Source organism: Alternaria rosae (assembly GCF_020736505.1).
Source record: "Alternaria rosae strain MPI-PUGE-AT-0040 chromosome Unknown BKA58scaffold_4, whole genome shotgun sequence".
Lineage (NCBI taxonomy): Eukaryota > Fungi > Ascomycota > Dothideomycetes > Pleosporales > Pleosporaceae > Alternaria > Alternaria rosae.
Genome location: NW_025763573.1, coordinates 1349993 through 1364417, shown reverse-complemented (window position 1 = coordinate 1364417; position 14425 = coordinate 1349993). Strand labels below are relative to the sequence as shown.

Below are 14425 nucleotides of genomic sequence, written 5' to 3'. Positions count from 1 at the left end.
CTAGACGGTTGAATAAGATACAGAACATAGCTTCCAGGTTCGAGGAGCGTTGATGGAACTTTCTTCTAGCATTGAGAGGATGCGGAGTAATGTCTCTTGGTCTTCAGATGTGCCATGTGCAAAGAGACAAAAGAACAACAGTTGAGACCAGCGAGCACTGTGACCTCTTCGCCAGACGACGTGTTGGTACAAACAGTTGTTTTCATTGCTTGAAAATGCCCCAAATGATGCATATGTTGAGAATACCGTGAGGAGGGCCAATATGACCTGCGTCCGAGCGTTCGATAAGCTTTGGCAAGCCATGGGTGCGTTCGCGAAGTGGAAGTTCTTCCGTTGCGTTAGTGCGTATGCGTTTCCACACCCTGCTACGCCCCTGCAAGTGCTATCGCATGCTATACATATTATGTCTCGGGTAATCGCCTGACAGAAATCTCGCATTGCCACTTGTGTAGTCATGTTCGCGTTGCTTTTGATTCAAGGCTACCAGATGACATGCCAGGCAAAACTAGCGCCTCGGATGGTTGTGTCGTTTCTTTTTCTGCCGTGCCGGTTCTCGAACATCAGATAATCATGCTTTAACGTTCTGATGGCACTGCCGGGTGCCGGATCGAGCATGCAAGCGAATGCGTGAGAGCAGAGAGATGATCAACCACCAGGATTAGGCCATCCTCCATTCGTAGTCAGGCATTCTGTCAATGTTTTGTGCCGCACTCAGCCGTTGTTCCACCAGCCCGTGTCTTATCGGCAAATGAACAATCGTGTTCTTATGTCGGCGAGTGCGCAGTTTTTCGTGACCAAAAGTGACGATTGTTGATAGGCGGCGGGGCTGGGTTTCTCCTTGAGATTGCCGGACACCCCAAACACCAAAAAGGTCACTGATAGTAAGATAGAAGGGCATTCGGGTCTCTTTGCGGCGCAGAACCGAACAGGTTGGGGCGCATTGATCCTTGTCGGATGCTGCGGATCCTACCTTCCTGATTGCGATGCTCGCCTTGCGACATCCCATCACCTCCATGTACAGTTAGCTGAGGGTACAGAGCTGCAGATGCCAGGGGGATAAGTCCACCTGGAGTGTTAAGCTCCCGCGCTAAGCCGCGTGGGCCCTCGAACAAGAGTTATCCCATTGCATGGCGTTGCTTGGTCTCAATGCATCGGGGACTGCTCCAAGATGTTTCCTTCGCGCAGTTTTAGTTCTATGGTACTGGGTTGGACTGCAATATGGCGGTTCGCGGCCGGCGTGGTTGTTGATGCCCGTTAGCGTTCGCGGTCAGAGTCGCTCGCGTGCGCGTGCTCTCGCCAGCTAGCCAAAGACACGACTAGCCGAGGCTGATGCGTCTTAGCGCCAGGGTCTGACGGAAGCTTCTACCCCTGAACGATCCAGGCGAACGACTCCTATCCACTCTTTCCTGGCACCTTCAGATCCTTTTGATCGTATTCCAGGCCATGCACTTATCGTGTCCGGCTCTAGCGGCTCTCTGATAGGGTCTTGATCGAACTGTCAGCTCGTACTTGCCCAGTCTGTGATGGTGTGGGGATAGCCCAGGGGTTCGCATGGACACCCTCCGCTACTAATGGTTAGCTGTGCTCAGTCGACGCTTGTCAGAATGGACGCTCGTATCAAATGGGGCACTATCTGAGGGCGGCTTTTCTCTCGAGTCTTGTCCATTTCTTGGGGTTCTTGTCTCTCTTCAACTTCGCCTCTCGACCTAACAGCTTACCCTCAGTCATTCGTTAATACAGTCGCGCGTTATTCACTCGTTATGCAATCATGATGCCAAAGGCGTACCGTCTCTCTTTCTCGCACCTCGTCTTCTACATCTCGACCTTTGTAATCGCAACCCAACTATGGTCCATATGGGGGCAATCGAAACACAACTATATTCCTTTTTCACACCATAGGAACCTCCAGCGAGATTGGGACTTCAACGCTGACGTGCATGCCAATGTGCACACACTCAGCCACGACCAATGCGATTCCGCATTTCCAAAGCTGTATCACAGCTTAGATCAGTCGGTTAGCCTAAGGCAAGGCAGAAAGGTGCATATTCAGGATATCGAGATTGATCAGGGAAGATGCATGCTACGGGTTATGGTATACGAGGGCGAGGTACGTTTCCACACTTCTGGTCAATTTTCGGACTACAGCTAACTTGCCACTCCTAGCTGTTTGTCGTCGATGCCGGAAAACCAGAGGAATGCTATGTCACGAACGGAAACGAGAGAGAACGCATTCTGGGAACCCTAGCACAAATTGACCGCGCCGTCTCGACCACTTCAACGTCCGACCCCGCGATCCCAAACGTCGAGTTCTCCCTCTCGCTTGACGATCTGCCACGGCGATCAAGGAAACAGGGAACATTCTTTGGTTACACCCGGAAGGAAGGTCCGGAGTACAAGGACATTTGGATGATGCCAAACTACGCGTACTGGGCTTGGAACTATACCCATGCTCCGAGCTGGAACAGCATCAGGAAAGAGATTGAGCAGAAGGAGACCGAATTGCCATGGGCGAAGAAGGACCCTAGGATCGTATGGCGGGGCAAGGTCAAAATGGCTAAGCTTAGGAAGGAGCTGGTCCGTGTCAGCGAAGGCAAAGAATGGAGCGACATTAAGCCTGTGGTCATCAACAACGCCAGCGACCCGCATACCAAGGACGTTATGAATCTAAGGCAATTCTGCGGGTAAGAGACAAAGCAGCGACGTATGTTTGAGACCATGCTGACCGTCTTCTAGATATAAGTTCACCGTCCAAACCGAAGGTACCTCGTACTCCGGTCGCCTCAAGTACCTCCAGCTCTGTCGCTCAGCCCTGGTCACCCACCCTCTCGAATGGCAAGAGTTCCATACTCACCTAATGAGGCTTGCCGGTCCCGACGTGAACTACATCGAAGCGTCCGAGAACTTTGGAAACCTCGAATCGGCTATGGAATACTACCGTGCGCATGACAACGAAGCAGAGGAGATTGCAAAGAACAGTTACGAGACCTTCACTAGAAGGTATCTGACACCAGCGGCCGTGACTTGCTACTGGAGACGGCTGTTCTGGTCATGGGCAAGTGTACAGGGATATGAGCCACAGTTGTACGTACCTGACAAGGACGGCAATCTGGTCATGAGAGCTACACCATGGACAGCCTTCGCGGCCAATTGGCCTAAGGACCCTGCAGCTATTCCGTGAGCGGCAAGAACAAGTGTTAGGATAGGCGTTGCATAAGCATTTGGAGTACTTGGTTTTATGCTTACGATACCCGCGTTCAAGCGTTCCAATAGACACGCATTATTATCTACGTTTACAGTCATCACTCGAGGCGGAGCTCTGTCCTTTTCAGTCTTGTTTTAGATGGCTTCGACTGCCTTTGCCCTGCATCGTAGGATTCAAACGAGTAATAGAGGTTCATCAATCCAAATTCACGAGTATATCTACCCTAGCACTAAATCTTGACGCTTGTCGCCCAGCCCTAGTTATAATAGAAAGTTGTCTTGAAGGGAGGTCAGTGCACCTACGTCTCTCCAGACACTATTTAGTAGACTAGACTGCGGACCTCGATAGTTCTTGGTTCACAGCTGATCGGACAGCATGTTTATTTGTTTTCTGGTCTTCACTGCACTATCTTGCATTCGCCCACAACGACTGGAGTTTCTCGTCCTTATCGACGCAGGTATAGACCACCATACCCCACTTTTCCATCTACGGCCTACTTCTTCCAATGTGACTGCGTGCGGTATCCGTATAATATTGCTCATGCAGTCTGGTGCAGACTCGTTTGCGGGTTAGGCTAGTGTGCATATCCATGCATACGCACTCACATACTGAACTTGGTAAGATCCTAGACGAGAGATTTTGGATAGAGTGGGAAACTATCTAGAGTAATGTGAGGCTATTTCACATGAGGTTTATAGTACAAAAAGGTCCAAAAGACAGTCATTAGCGCTGAGCTCTCTGCGAATTCCTTCAAGGAACGTCCGCGAACCACTTGTGCGTCAAAGCCTGAGAAGCTGTGATGCGTCGTTTTGGATCCGTACTCATCATCTTCATCAAAAGATCAGTTCAATAGAGTGATTTAGCCGACTTCACGCGTGCACACGTGATGGCGCACCTAAAGTGCTGCGCCTCCTCCCTGATCTTTGCGACGGACACGCATCGACTCCACGACTACACCCCAACTTTGATGACGGTGCATGGGTATACACATGCTACCAAACTTCAGAATCGCATATTGTTCTCTTCACTGAACACTGTCCAGCTGCTCAGACCCGCATTGCGTTCCCCTCAGCTGCTCCGCAACCCCACATTAGCCACTATGCCGCCCAAGGCAACACCGCCCGAGTTCCCCGTACAAGCGTTTCCTACGTCTACAGATTTCGAAACCTACCTCGAGCGCGAACATGCCACGGCTCCCGGCCTCTACGTGAAGCTCGCCAAAAAGAACTCTGGCATACCCTCAATAACCGCAGCGGAGGCCGTCGAAGTCGCGCTATGCTATGGCTGGATTGATGGTCGCGCCAACGCTTGCGATGAGACCTGGTGGACGATACGCTACACACCACGGAGAGCAAACAGTATGTGGTCTCAGAAGAACGTGGGGACGGTGGCACGTCTTATTGAGACCGGCCGAATGCGTCCTGCTGGCCTGGCAGCCGTGGATGCTGCGAAGACAGACGGACGATGGGATCGGGCGTATGCAGGGTCCGCTATGATCGTAGTGCCTGAGGATCTCAAGAATGCGCTTGCTCTGGTACCTGCTGCGGAAGCTCACTGGGAAAGCATGAACAAAAGCGGTCGATATACGGCGTTGCTGAAGGTAGAGACCGGCACAAAGGCTGGGAGACCAAAAAGAATAGAGAGCATAGTTCAAGTACTGGCGACAGGGAGACGCTCAAGTTGTGGTACTACAGCAGACAGGACTGCTCGAAAGGTTGCCAAGAGGACTGAAAAGACCAGCGCGAACGCTGAACCCTGCGTGCAGAAAATAGCTCCTCCTCCCCATCGAGCAGGACTGCGACGACGTAAAGCCTAAAGACACCTGGCTATGCTCATCGTGTACAGTAATCGCCGAATCATGCGGTCACAACATGGCGGTGCCAAAAAGAAGGACTTTTTGCCAAAAACATACAACAGCGGGGATTCGCTAGTGGTCACCCACCTAACTACTAATCCGCCGGTACACTGCTTGTATATGGCTGAGCGGACGGGAAGCCTAATTCTCAGTGTCCTATGGTCGTATGTGGAAGACCTGGATTTGAGACCCAATATAAAGTCAATCAAAACCGAATACAAGTCGCTCAAACACCCAGCCATTCCGCTCGACGCCTGGTCTTATCACCTCACAAACTCTGCGTCTCACAGATCCGGCAGATCTCATTCCATGTCTGTGCCTGCAGCTTCTTCCCCTGGTCGCTAGTGACCATCTCACCTGGACTGCTACGCGTCAGGATTTCGTACCGTGGAACAGTGATTTGGGGGACTCACTCATCCAAAGTGTCATTAGACCAGAATTGGTTGTGACCGATCTTGCCGAGGAGCGTGGCGCTGACCAACTCGCGAGCTCCCTGCTCAGCTGTGCGTCCCACGAACATTTGCATCAACTTTGTTGGCATCGCAAGATACCATGGGAAGTCTCTCCCGAGATCTGTGGTGCAGTACCCGGGGCATGCAACATTGATGAAGACGTGGGCATTTCCTTGGTCGTCCTTAGAGAAGTCGTCAACAAGGCCTTGTCGTATGTACTGCGTGATCAGCTTGATCAACCCGTACGTCTTCGCGGCCTTGAAAGCAGCAGGGTCATTCAGCTTGTCGATCAATGTCTGACCACTCTTGACTGCAGCGTCTGTAGGCGTGATGTACTTGCTAGCGAAGCTGCCAGTTATAGTGAGTTGACCTGGAGCACCCTTGGACGCATTGCTCTTCAAGCTGGGAAGCAGTAGCATCGCCAGATAGGCTGTCGATAGGATATTGACCTGCAGGGCCGTCTCGTAGCCCGTCTTCTCATTCTCGACATAATATGGAGGTGCGACCCCTGCATTCAATACTACGATATGAACCTCTTCGTATCGGCTGGTAACGTCTTTGGCAAATGTCTTGACAGATGTCCAGTCGCTCATGTCAAGCTTGAGGATATCAATGACTTCGGCTTTGCAGCCAGTCTCCGTGACGATGGAGCGCTTGGCTTCTTCTCCCTTGGAGAGAGTACGCACTGCAAGGATTACTTTGGAAGCACCGTTGGCAGCGAATTTGGTGGCAGCAGGCAGGCCGATTCCGGTATTCGAGCCCGTGATGATCACTGTCTTGCCCGCAAATGATGATTTTGGGTCTTGAGGTGGGTTCTGCTTGGCCCATCGCATCACTGCCATCTGCCCTTTTACAGAGGCAGGCGGGCCGGAACCGATGAGTGATTGGACTTTGGCGTCGGTCTCCATGTCTGGTCGTGTTCGTGGATGAGATGAATAGCGGGCAATGTAGATTTGAGGAAAAGATCCATGGATGTAAGAAGAGTCCAAAGGCTCTCAGCCCATCTGGGGCTGGTTGCATTTTGTACAACACGGAGCAGTCACGACCTTGAAGAAGCTCAGGATGCGCCAGAACTTATCCGCTTCCTGTCCTGCGGAACTCCGCAGTACCGGGGTGGACGAACTTCAGAAACATCATCAAAGCATTGCCCGGTTCATTCAGCCTTGTCACGCTTAACCACCAAGTCTTATTAATTTGAAGACGATTGCGACAATGAATCAACTTCAATGCGGACTTGTACCGAGATTACAGTCACTTGGTATCGCCCCTTGAGTCTCTTGGTGTAGGTGTAAGATGCTGTAAACTGTTGAATACCTGAATATTTTAGGTAACCGCGAACTGCGGAATAGCGCTCTAGCACTTCTAGTGGATGTGAAGTAGCTACACGGAGTATTGGTCTGGTTGTAACACCACACGGTTGGCTTCCTACTCCTTGATGCGCAACACATCTCGGCAGCCCCATCCAATCCTTTACTCCCCCCATCCTTTTGACCGTGTATCAGACAGATTATGAGCAGGTTCATCATTCAGATTGATGGTTTTTGGGACGCATTCTCTTGGGTCCTCGCTATCTCTTGAACGTTGGGGATCGCGATTATCCTGGTACCTCATGATCTGACTTCAACACCACACTCTTTTCATATCTTTCACCATAGGCAAGCCTATGAAGTTGCGGCCGTTCGACTGTGCCATCGATTGGGTCTTGACTTTTGAGCCAAACGAGCCTTTTAGTGCCCCAAATCAACCTCGTATCTACAAGACTGGCTGGGATGCACTGGCAGTCAAATCATCATGAAATCGTAGATTGCATCGATGCTGTTCTAGTGTCTACCTCCTCGAGTTTGCCTCTCCAATATGCCGATCTCTGATCAAATTTGGATAAATTTCATCAGTGAACAGGAGAGGAATTTTTAGGTGAAGAGCCAATACCCGGCCAGAAAGTGGTTGTGATGTAACAAGCCCCAGAACTGGGAGATGCGGTTGCGTTTAAACGTGATCGATATCATGGGTTTGCTTGTTGGGGGATTGAGGTGATAGTGGCAGATTGCCGGACATACGCATTGAACCTGGGCAGTTATATCCGGCTGCTCACGCTCTTGCAGCACCACCTGCCGTCACTACCATTTCATCATAAACGCACCAGAACGACCCAAACAATGCAACTGCTCGCACTTGCTTGTTAGTCTTGGCCCATCGTTACAAAACTATTCTCCATAGCCGTGTCGAAAGCAACACTCGCCCAGGGCGTCATTCTGTGCGCCGTCGGGCAGCGCGACGGTCAACTAAGCAACCTTGCTGGGAAAGGCATACTTTGTACATCGCACCGCCTCTCACGATCACGGCCTGCCTCAACGCTCTTGGAAACCACCTCCAACAACCATCGCTATCGCCGTGTCACATGCCGAAATCACATGGGAGGCGGAAGAGCTTGTACCACAGCTGATCAGAAGAGCTTGATCGGAGCCAGGTACCAACGTCTAGTACCGCACTTCTAGGTCCGACTTCGGCTCTTCTTACACTGTGTCAACGACGATCGATATCAAAACTCGGCACATGTATCACGAACGTAACAATGCAATACCAATCCAAGGATAAATTATTTCAAAGACGACGAAGCCAAAGCACTACAGTCTAGATGTAGATGTAGCAGAATGGTCCGCTCATGGTGCTTGACGCATCCTCTATGGTGATGGGCCCAGGATATGCTGCCCCCATGTTCAGGGTGTCATTGAGAGTTGCATTGGGCGAGGTCAAGGTTCCAATGAAGGTAGGTCCATACAAGGCAGTGGTACGCTCAATCGGCTTCAGGTTCTGCCAAGTCCAGTAAAGCCGGTCAATCGACGAGTGGTGGAAGAAGAAGTAGGGATCGCCAGGAGATGCCGTAAAATCACCCGCCGGATCGCCGCCGATAATAAAGTGACCGGCCGTGTGCACGCCCATGAAACCGTTGGCGAAGCTGTGCCCAATTGGGCCACCTTGTAAGACTTCCCAGAACGTTTGGTAGTTGTCACTCTGGAGCAGAGAAACCACGTCTTCATCCTTCAGCCATCCCTCTCCTGTGAAGCCATTGATGTCCCGCATGAGGCAACGGGGGTTGTAGCCTAGGCCAGACGGATCAGGGTTCGGTCGGACACATTTAGATGCAGGAACCAACGGGCCGAGATTGACAGTCCAGTTCGTGAACGGTCCTGAGGTCACGCAGCCACCACCTAGGCCATGCGGAATCTTGATCGTTGGTTCATCGTTCGACGGGATTCCAGTCCAGGATTGGTTGCGGCATCCTTTGGCACCCTGTCCAGAGATCGACGTGGCAGAGCCGTCGAGGAGAGGCGACTTTGTTGGATCTTCGTACCATCTAGAGTAGCTGTCTACGTGTAGGTGTACGAAATCAGCGTATGCCTCACATGCAGTTCGTACAGGGACACCTACAGTAAGGTTGCGTGCCCTTATAACCGCATTCATTGCGCAAAGTCTGCTCATACGCCCAAGTAAAGTATCGGTGCCAGGTAAGGAAATTGCCCGTAACGCTAAACGTTGGTGTCCGAAGTCAGTACATGTCTCACATTCAGTTCGCAAAGGGAGACCTACTGGATGTTGAAGGTCTGCTGCATGTGGGTGGCTACGAAATCATCATAGCGATTTCTACAACCGGGGCACATCTCCTTCGGTGTTTTCGACGGGAGCTCAGATAGACACTGAACTGCCCTAATGTATGCCTTCTTCTCAGCCTTGGAGAAGGTAGACCTTCGAGCCGATCAGCATGGATATCGAGAAGCATTAGGTTCCGGTGACTTACCATTCCTGCCGCACTTGAACGTTGCTGGGATTGCATTTTTCGTACTGCGCGGGCTTTTGAGTGGCTTGATAGAGCTGCTGGTTGATTGCAGCGCCACCGGCCATCAGGTCCTGCTTGATGCTACCCAAGCCAGCGAGGATGTCGTTAACATGGTCGAAGGGTCTATTTTCGAACTGCGCTCGGTCGTGGGGAAGCGCATTCCCTACGGCCAAAGGCAGAATTAATGCAACTTGGAGAACACCCCGCATGGTATGTGGCTCGAGAAGGACAGTCTACGTCGAGCTCAATCTGTGGGAGCAAGCGATATTGAAGTATGACAAGACCGGAGGAGTTGACGTCGATCTCTTGAAATGAGGCTCAACTACCGTAAAAGACGTATGAGGGACGACGGGCCTACCTGATTGTGCCAGGTGCACGTCTCGGTCCACCTGTTATATGTATTCACACGACATGCAAGGACCCGCAAAAATCTCGCCTTCGAGGAGCTCGGGCACTGAGGTCCTGCACATCAATAACACATGTGCCGGGGTATGAGGTGGCTTACTACATCTACTACTGTGCATAGTAGACATCGCATTCCAGAATAACCCGGGGAGGCGGGCATATCCAACTGGGGAAGGTCTCACATACTTTTGAAACCCGTGTATAGACGGCGTCACAGCCACTGTCAACTACCTGGTACTAGGAGCGATCCGTCAATTCGATCGGCAACAGATCCGATCGCCACGCATTTTGGATATTTTGTGCTTCGCTACTATTCGTGCAATTCCGTAGTACAGAGGGCCTGACGCCAAGGCCCGTCACATACGTCAAGTGCTCTCCATGCGCTGCCAATCAAACCTCGCCGGGCCTTCACCTAGCCTCCATGCCTTCTTCAACATCTTGATACAATCAGTACTCGCGGCGTTATATCTCCGCATAGTACGACAGACTGAGAGCCGTGGAAATGTCGAGTCTTCCCAGCCTGTTGTGCGCTAGCCAAAACTAGCAGGGGCGGCGCGCGCCTACCTGCATCACGAACTCAGCTGTCGCGTCCCGGAAGTATGTAATATGCAGACAAAATTACAATGACTGTTATTACGCGATGAGCAGGGTCGTGCATGGCTTCCGTGTGTTGAGGGGTATACAAGGTGATAGACATTCCTACTGCACCCTCAACAGCACATGTGCAGGCTGTCGTTTCGCGACTGGCACCAGACGGCTCGATCGCAATACAGAAACTGGCACGACCATAAATTGAGGCGTTCAAGACCTAGCGTGAAAACTTGAAGGCTGTTGTGGTTGAAATTGTTATTCACGCATATTTCACCATCGCAAAATCGGATTTAGGCGTCCCAAACTTCGTACGTTACCCTCGCGTGGCTAAACCTCCATCCTCAATTGTTCTCGCCCCCAGACGCCACCAATATCTGAAATCTGACAGATGCACATGCAAGATGACTTCTGTGCGAAACTACTGGTCGCCTACAGGATGAGATTGAAAACACTCAACCTAGACTGGAACCGAGACTTTCTGCCTGAGTTGGGAGACATTCTGTACGTCAACCTGCTCATTTATCTGGGACAAAGATAATGTTTAAACAAGGAGTGTGATACGATACGCACCAAGAGCAACTGTCTGACTTGATTGTTCCTCGTCAAGACTTCCTACCGCTGTTACTCTCCACGATCGAGACAAACGTCAGAATCATTACAGTTTGTCTATTCACGCAGAAATCTATAGCCGCTAGCTCTTCTGGCACAGTCAGCGCTCTGATACCAAGCCAATGGTACGGTTCATGACACCCGACTCCGAGGCTTTTATATCCTTAAGTCTCGCATTATATCTGGCACGCGAGGCGCAGTACGACAGACTCGTATGCAGTGAGATATCTCAACGCGATCAAGGGTAGCACGCGCATGTACAGAGGGTCCGGGAGGGAGCATATCGAAAGTATCGTCGCACAGAGGGCGTACATGAGAAGGGTGAGTTGTGGAGCGGCGAACGAGGATACCATCTTGCCTGCGCATAACGACATCATGAGGACTACGCAGGTTAATTTTTCCTGATTTAGATGTTCCATGGTTATGTTTCATCTCCAGTTCTCAGCCTGTCACAAGAGAGAAGCCTCGTGAGCGGGTTGGCATAGCTCTCCAACGATACCCATTCCATCAAGGTACTGTGCCGAAACAGAGCGAAGCGCTGCGTCGGAATGCTCTTCTCGATCATCGAATTTTACCAGCATTGAACACCGGCCTCGCGTTTTGTTTTGTTGTCATTTTGCATTCAATTTGAAAAATTGCCACCAAACCAATAAGCTTCCTTGGGTAAGTTGTGACTCAGCACCGTTCTTGGAAACAAACCCCACATAGCATCGGAAGAATTGGCGCATGTCAAAGTAATTGTTAAGACAAAATGCAAGACGAAGAACAAGCAAATCGAAGACAAAGTCCGTTAGCTATACTAGAAGGTGATGTCAGGCTAGCTCCTCCAGCCACACACATGTCGACAGAAAACGCGAACCGCTACTAATCATCCGGGACATATTCGCTATCACTTTCCCCCTCATCGCTGTCATCAGGGATAAGCCACAGACCTGCTTTATCAGCGGCCTCGAGAAGCATAGCCCTCTTCTTCAACCTATCCGTCACTATTCCCTCAAATTCAAGTCCCTTAACTTGCATAGTATAAAAGTATGATACATACTTCTGCTTGATTCTTAAAACTCTGTACCTCGTCTACAGGATCTGGGTAGTATTGCCGGTGGGTTCGATATTTATTAGAAAGCTGCCACGGTGCAGATTAATGCCTGTTCACAGTGGGCCCTGTGTCCCTACCAGAATGCGCGGCCGCTTTTGGTGTGCGAAGTTCCCATCCTTGTCCACCTCATCCTGGAAGCTTTCGATGATCACGTCCCTCTCTTTCTGACTGAGCATTGCGTGGAAGAACGACGTCTGTACCGGGAAATCTATCAGAAATGACGTCAAACGCCGTCATAGCGGTGAAGCAGTTCTGTGTGGTGACGATGACTTTGCGAAGGTGATCCTTAGGTTTACCCTGGAGCGTTTCAGTGTTCACCTTGTGTAAGGCTGCCGTATCCATCATAATCTGTTGGTCCTCTCCCATAATCTCTTGTATATTGTCACACATAGTGCTCATCTTCGGGTCGTTCTTGCACGTCGCGAGAACGGTTCGCCGAGCTGCGTTATCGGTGAAGGGCAGTGTCATGTAGGTGGGGCTACCCTTTAAACCAAATTTCTTGCTCATGTTCGATTGTGTAAGTTTCGCTCCCCAATCGTTGAACAGATGCATGATGCCGTGTAGCGAAGGGAGGCTGCAGAGCAATTGGATGGTCTGCGACTGTTTATCAAAGTCCCGGGTTATCTTCCTTTCATTCACGACTCGACCATTCGAGCCAGTCTCAACTACATCCATAGCGAACGATGTAGTTTGGGTGTTGCATTCCAAGAGCTCTTGCGGGGTGTATTGAGGTTCCCGCACGATGTCATACATAGGCGGTAGCTCTATGAGTTGCGTGTTGAATGGCGCCGGTTCGGGTATCCGGGTGTTCTGTTGGCGTCGTATCGAGATGAGTGTCAAGAGGTGCCCAAAGACGTCCGAAGAGTTCTCCTTGGTCTTTGAAGGCTTGGACGGCTTCGCATTCGTCTGATGCACCGCTAACTTGATATCGAAGCCTAGCAGCTCCATGTGATCTGAGTGCATCCTCTTTAGATCGTAGGCGTTCTTTTCACGCTCCCATCTGTGTAGGAGGACCCGCACCTGGATCTGTGCAATCGCCCAGAAAGGTGCTAAGTCGTTTGGTTCGGTGAACGTTGTTCCGATTAGGAACAGAAATTCAGCTTGACGGTCTTGGATGTTCAACTTTCCGCCCTCCAGTTGACAGCCAATCATATCTTCCTTGGATGATGTGGATGAGCGTAGCGTTTTCGCAAACCCACTTCCCTGGCCCTTCGACTTGTGCGATTCGTCAACCACATGTAGTTGAAAGTTAGCTCCTGACCCCAGTGGCGTCTTCACTTGTTTCGTAATATTCTTTGGTGCTGTGATCAGCACGTAAGCGCTGACTGCTCCCTCAAAATCGCCATATTGGTCGCACGAAAATTCAGATATATCAATAGCGGCGTCAAACGTGGAACCAGCTCTTTTGTTTGTGCTTAGGATGTTCGTGATGCCGCCAGAGTTGAGTGCTTCGCCGTGACAGATGATAGGGGTTAGCTTGAAAGGTGATTTCTTGTCGCAGAGATATTCCACCTCTTCGCCCAAGCTGGTATCGTAGATCCCACCATACAAGTGACCATGTACGGCTTGTTGAGAGATTCCCAGTGCGCCGTGGGAGAGTTCAGTTGACACTTGCACACTATCGGCCAGTAGTTGGCAGAAGGACACCTGGTGCCGACTGGGTCGTCCTTGCTACAGTGTTTCCTCTTCCCTGTTGTAGTATCTTTGCGGGACTCCGAGATCGAGTTATCCATCTGATGCAAAACTTTCAGCAGCCATATGAGACCGGCATTCTGCAGGGTCTTTCCCAGACCTTGTTCGTCACAATTCCAGCCCGCCATCCACTCTTTTAGCATGTCCATGAACTGTACAAGCGACATGGGCTGGTGGGGCCAGTGAGTCTCAGAAACCCCCTGCAGCTTAATCAACTTGGCCGTCATTCGACTAACTCGAAGGAGCTTGAAGATTTCGCGGGCGCGGCTGTACTCTCATTTGGTGAAGCGGCTTCGGGTTGTATCCGTGTCGTTCGTATAGTCGAGAGGAGGCGGAACCCATATGATATCTTCGTCGTCGCTGTCTAGAACCAAGTCATTGAAGTTCACGGCCTCGTCGGCGAAGTCGCCGGCATCGCTGTCGTAGCTGTCGTAGCTGTCGTAGCTGGCGTCGCTGACCTTCGGCTGAGTGTCAAGACCAGAATCGATATTCATTGGCAAATCACGGCGGATCGCGTGTTGAACAACTCCAGGCTTGGGTGTGATCTTCGTCCTGAGCATAGTACCGTTTATTTTGTGCAAATCCACGCAACTCAGCTGTAAACGATCAATGTCATCATCGATTGAAATGACAGTGACTGGATATGGCGCCAGCAAAACAAGGTCTTCTTTTGTAAGATCCCACCAAA

General features: G+C 50.9%; 5 protein-coding genes across 5 annotated transcripts; 2 read left to right on the top strand and 3 right to left on the bottom strand.

Moving 5' to 3' along the window:
- Positions 1 to 1661: 1661 nt before the first annotated feature.
- On the top strand, positions 1662 to 3378 carry BKA58DRAFT_149797 (glycosyl transferase family 90-domain-containing protein). The gene is made up of 3 exons (XM_046164758.1): positions 1662 to 2107; positions 2164 to 2681; positions 2734 to 3378. Exons 1-3 carry the CDS (start codon positions 1769 to 1771, stop codon positions 3176 to 3178), a joined length of 1302 nt encoding a protein of 433 aa, XP_046026223.1. The 5' UTR covers positions 1662 to 1768; the 3' UTR covers positions 3179 to 3378.
- A 514-nt stretch (positions 3379 to 3892) lies between these two features.
- On the top strand, positions 3893 to 5184 carry BKA58DRAFT_382383 (uncharacterized protein). Its single transcript, XM_046170099.1, has one exon. It carries the CDS (start codon positions 4089 to 4091, stop codon positions 5016 to 5018), a length of 930 nt encoding a protein of 309 aa, XP_046026222.1. The 5' UTR covers positions 3893 to 4088; the 3' UTR covers positions 5019 to 5184.
- Positions 5172 to 6574, bottom strand: BKA58DRAFT_149775 (uncharacterized protein). The gene is made up of 2 exons (XM_046164757.1): positions 5471 to 6574; positions 5172 to 5419 (listed from the first exon to the last, which is right to left on the bottom strand). Exons 1-2 carry the CDS (start codon positions 6415 to 6417, stop codon positions 5326 to 5328), a joined length of 1041 nt encoding a protein of 346 aa, XP_046026221.1. The 5' UTR covers positions 6418 to 6574; the 3' UTR covers positions 5172 to 5325.
- A 1566-nt stretch (positions 6575 to 8140) lies between these two features.
- On the bottom strand, positions 8141 to 9553 carry BKA58DRAFT_313480 (uncharacterized protein; the record flags this gene model as incomplete). The annotated part of the gene is made up of 4 exons (XM_046167431.1): positions 8141 to 8877; positions 8939 to 9036; positions 9098 to 9253; positions 9306 to 9553. 4 exons carry the CDS (start codon positions 9551 to 9553, stop codon positions 8141 to 8143), a joined length of 1239 nt encoding a protein of 412 aa, XP_046026220.1.
- Positions 9554 to 12171: 2618 nt separating this feature from the next.
- BKA58DRAFT_400849 (uncharacterized protein) lies at positions 12172 to 14297 on the bottom strand (the record flags this gene model as incomplete). Its single annotated transcript, XM_046171623.1, has 3 exons — positions 12172 to 13663; positions 13974 to 14101; positions 14196 to 14297. The coding sequence occupies 3 exons, from the start codon at positions 14295 to 14297 to the stop codon at positions 12172 to 12174; spliced, it is 1722 nt and encodes a 573-aa protein (XP_046026219.1).
- Between the last annotated feature and the right edge of the window lie 128 nt (positions 14298 to 14425).

Excerpts from the sequence above, each read along its gene's own strand:
- BKA58DRAFT_149797 (XM_046164758.1), top strand. The coding sequence starts at position 1,769 with ATGATGCCAAAGGCGTACCGTCTCTCTTTCTCGCACCTCGTCTTCTAC. Across the intron at positions 2,108-2,163 it reads TTATGGTATACGAGGGCGAG|CTGTTTGTCGTCGATGCCGG; the intron begins GTACGTTTCCAC and ends TGCCACTCCTAG. Across the intron at positions 2,682-2,733 it reads AATCTAAGGCAATTCTGCGG|ATATAAGTTCACCGTCCAAA; the intron begins GTAAGAGACAAA and ends ACCGTCTTCTAG.
- BKA58DRAFT_382383 (XM_046170099.1), top strand. The coding sequence starts at position 4,089 with ATGGCGCACCTAAAGTGCTGCGCCTCCTCCCTGATCTTTGCGACGGAC.
- BKA58DRAFT_149775 (XM_046164757.1), bottom strand. The coding sequence starts at position 6,417 with ATGGAGACCGACGCCAAAGTCCAATCACTCATCGGTTCCGGCCCGCCT. Across the intron at positions 5,420-5,470 it reads TCTAATGACACTTTGGATGA|TCCAGGTGAGATGGTCACTA; the intron begins GTGAGTCCCCCA and ends GACGCGTAGCAG.